This window comes from Merops nubicus, unplaced genomic scaffold (genome assembly GCF_000691845.1).
Source record: "Merops nubicus isolate BGI_N331 unplaced genomic scaffold, ASM69184v1 scaffold14938, whole genome shotgun sequence".
NCBI lineage: Eukaryota > Metazoa > Chordata > Aves > Coraciiformes > Meropidae > Merops > Merops nubicus.
The window spans coordinates 4,645-8,215 of NW_008625380.1; the positions used below are offsets into that span (position 1 = coordinate 4,645).

The 3,571-nt window shown below is 40.9% G+C and overlaps 1 protein-coding gene across 1 annotated transcript in view; it reads right to left on the bottom strand.

The window, feature by feature from the left end:
• Positions 1-2,122: 2,122 nt before the first annotated feature.
• Positions 2,123-3,571, bottom strand: part of GALNT11 (polypeptide N-acetylgalactosaminyltransferase 11) — a 23,356-nt gene continuing 21,907 nt past the window's right edge. Inside the window, exon 9 of the mRNA XM_008945665.1 lies at positions 2,123-2,233. Coding sequence (XP_008943913.1) covers positions 2,123-2,233 — 111 coding nt within the window. The remainder of the gene's footprint in view (positions 2,234-3,571) is intronic.

A 3,571-nucleotide genomic window follows, 5' to 3' on the forward strand; every position in this document is an offset into this window, starting at 1 on the left:
AAAAGCAAAAATTCTACAAACCCACTATATTTGGCTCTGAATAACACCACACAGTCACAAAAAATCCTGCCCACTAAATGCAGTTTGTTATTTTCCAAAATAACTGTCTGCACTGTGTGTATTAAGCAACACACACTTAACTTGCTGCCAGTGGGCATCCAGGGGACAGGAAAGCTGGGTACCTGACTTTCACCAGACCAAACACAAGCTTTTTTTTATTAGGCCAAAGGCATAAAACAGATAGTTCTACAGAAAAAAAAAAAATCCACTGAAAATGCCAGTGGGATGAGTGTTACCAGAAACAACATTTACGAACTTCCAACACTTAGGGAGTTTCTTTCCCTTCCATAAGCAGAAGCTTTTAAAGAAGCATTGTCTTTCTCTACATTGTTGTCATTATCTAGAGCAAGGTTGTTCAAGAGGATATTAAAGAAAGTTGAATGCTGAATGCACTCTTGGGATTCATCAGAGCAAAGTAAGTTTAATAACAGAAAACCATACTGTTGCTTAACATAGTTGGTTGGAAAACAAAATTACTGTGAAAGAAGATAGCAGAGACAGGTTTTTTATGAGGACTAATTGCTTGATTTAACACTAGTCAACTAAATGCATGAGAAAAGAAGCCAAAGACCAAAAGTCAGAGCACTGATTTGTCTTTCTAAACACCAAGAGGCTAACTGAAGTTTCTGTTTCCAGGAGAAGAGAGAGGAAAAAAGAAAAAATCAGAAAAAGGTTTTGATAACAAAAAAACAACAGAAGGAGAAGGGAAACAGTAACTGTGAGGACCCATCTGTTCTTACTGTGGACACCATCCACATTGTTGCTTCCTCATTCACAGACTAAATGGCTCCAAAAGCAGTGTAGCACCTTTGGAACCACTGGTGCCCCTGTGGTACCACCACTGGTGCCCAGCAGTCACTACTACATTTACACAGTCTTTACATTTACACGCCTTGCTGACTTTCTAACAGCTAAGATTACAGAGGAAAAGCTTCATTCCCCCCATTCCAGCTTAAATTCACCCACCCCTTTAACACAAGGACCTACAATTTGGTCATAGCAATGATTACTCAGTACTCCAGAGGCAAAGTGGAGGGATGTGTTGCTTGGTCCTGTCTAAATGGCAACTGGAGACCACTGGGGACTAGAAATACTTACCCAGACACCAGCTAACACCTCTCACACTGTCTTCCTCTGTCACATTCAACTGGTGAGGCCACAGGTAGCAGGCAGAAAAGTCCCATTAGTTGACAAAGCACACAGCTTTTTCTTTGGGACTGTCACAAATCATCCTGCTTCTACTGCTGCAGTTTTCATATCCTGAAAACTACTGCTCATTTTTAGCACAATCTGACTGTGGTAAAGCTACACTGCATTATATCCCAAGCTCCATTTAGTGTGTCCTTGATTACTTTTCTCTTTAGAAGTCATCTTTTTTTTAGACTTGAGTCCCGTGGTCCCTCCTAAATCACAATGTTCTCAATGTAGTTCTTAGCTAGCAAAGAGTCTTTATGGCATTAGATGAAGATCTTTCTACCCTGGAGACTGTTTATCAAGTCTTGAATTTATGTTTTCTGGAAGAATAAAAGTGGTATTTCAAAGGCTTCTATAGTAATATAAAAACTCTCATTAGATTTTCACATCCATCCCAAAGAACTTAGCCAAAGAACTTTCTAAATTCCTTTGAATTCCTTCTATTTAATGATAACAACAAATCATTAATTTACCCCAAACTATAGCAACTCCAGCAGCAGAGGACTAGCTGTACAGTACACAAAGAACAGTAGGCCAGGAAGAGGTGGCCTTAAGTCCCAATATAAGGAACTGATTGAAAGAGCTTCTACAAATTCTGAAGTGTCAAACTGTGGATTATGAACCTGTCAGGAGCCCCTTAAGGATGGTCTTAAGCTACATACAGAGAGTCATGCTATAAAGACAGGAGATTATAATATCCGACATTAGTAGGTCCAGAGCAGTAACCTCCACAGTCTCCTCTGCCAGCCTTGTGGTTTGAATGACTCTGAAATCAGCCCGAGGAGATGTGATACTACAGCACCAAGCCAGCAGGAAAACATATCAGCAATTTGTAAGATGTGAACCACTGTTCAATATGATTAGGATATCATACCTGGTTTTGATCGTTGTAGTCACATTCCCGAACCACCACCAGGCCTCCTTTCTGACTTGGGTGGCCCTGGGCAACCAGGCATTTGTTGGTTTGAAGATGATACAACTGTGAAAGGAAAACAGTTTGATGGACAGAGCAAACAACAAACATCACATACCAAAGGGAGCACATGGTAATGCTTTGGAAGCCCTAGATCTCAGTGTGCTCACAAAAAAACAAACTAACAAAACAAACCACAAAACCACCTTTCTTCCCTTTTAAAATACCATTTTGTCTTTCAGTTATTTTATGCTGTTTTTCTTCCAAATTGCTTCCATTTTGCTTTCTAATTACATGAAGGTTTCTCTCTTTCTGGTACAGGGGCAGTACACACAGCATGGCTCAGTACAGGCTGGCCACACTCTGTCCTTTCCCCTCTTCACTCTCCATGCCAGTCTCAGGTCCCAGATCCTCACGAGCCCAGGAATAGACTGCACGGTACAAACCACATTCTACTACAGTTCACCCTAAACGCAGGTCTCCCACAGCCTCTCTTCATGAAGCAGGACCACCTCTTTGAGAAAGGAGGAGGAATACAAACAACTTCTGAGACATGTTGTATGAAAACTGATTTTGAAGAGCCTTTAGGTAACTAAAAAGCCACAGTTTCCAGCTATGTTATTTTCATGACAGATGAGGAAAGAAGACAAAACGTTACGAACACCCAAATGTTGACTCCAGTTCAGAAACGTGACCTAATCTGTTTTGGAGCAATGTGGTATCAGAGAAATCCATTCAGGTCAGGAGCCTGTCCTGGGATGCAAAACTGGAAGCATCTACCATCAAAACAAACAAGGAGGCTCTCAGCACATTAGCAATCTCTGTCCTGCTTTGTGCAATGGTGCCCATCCCACAAGTCACCCAAGAGGTTTTCTGCAGAGTCTGAAGATTAGGTTGTGCTATTCTAACAGTCAAGAATCATTAAGATCTTGCTGTATCCCCACAGAGTTACCCAGTGAGACAAAACATCTCTATGCTAGCTTTAAATTATATGCATGTGCTGAACTAACCGGTGGCCAGCAGAAGACTTTTTTTCAGCCTGATTATTTTTCAGTAAATGTGTTGTAGATGGCAGGGCCCCAGATCTGGCATCCACATTAAAAATAATTATTTCTAATCTGGAGTTGAATGTACAGGCAAAGAAGAATTTGCTGTCCTGAATTCAAGGCCAGGCTGATTAATTAGCTAGCTGCATTTTATTTTGAAGACATATCTAGCTGCCTCGGCTTTTGCATTGATTCTACAGATTTTTAGAATCCAGTAATAAAAAGAACGAACTGCTCCATCACATGACAGCAAAAATTAGAGAGTGCAAATACCAAATATTCTTCACAAAACACTGTTGCTGGAAATAGCTGTCCCAGAGCACATCAACAGCTTCAAGTGCACCATGTTTCTGTTCCC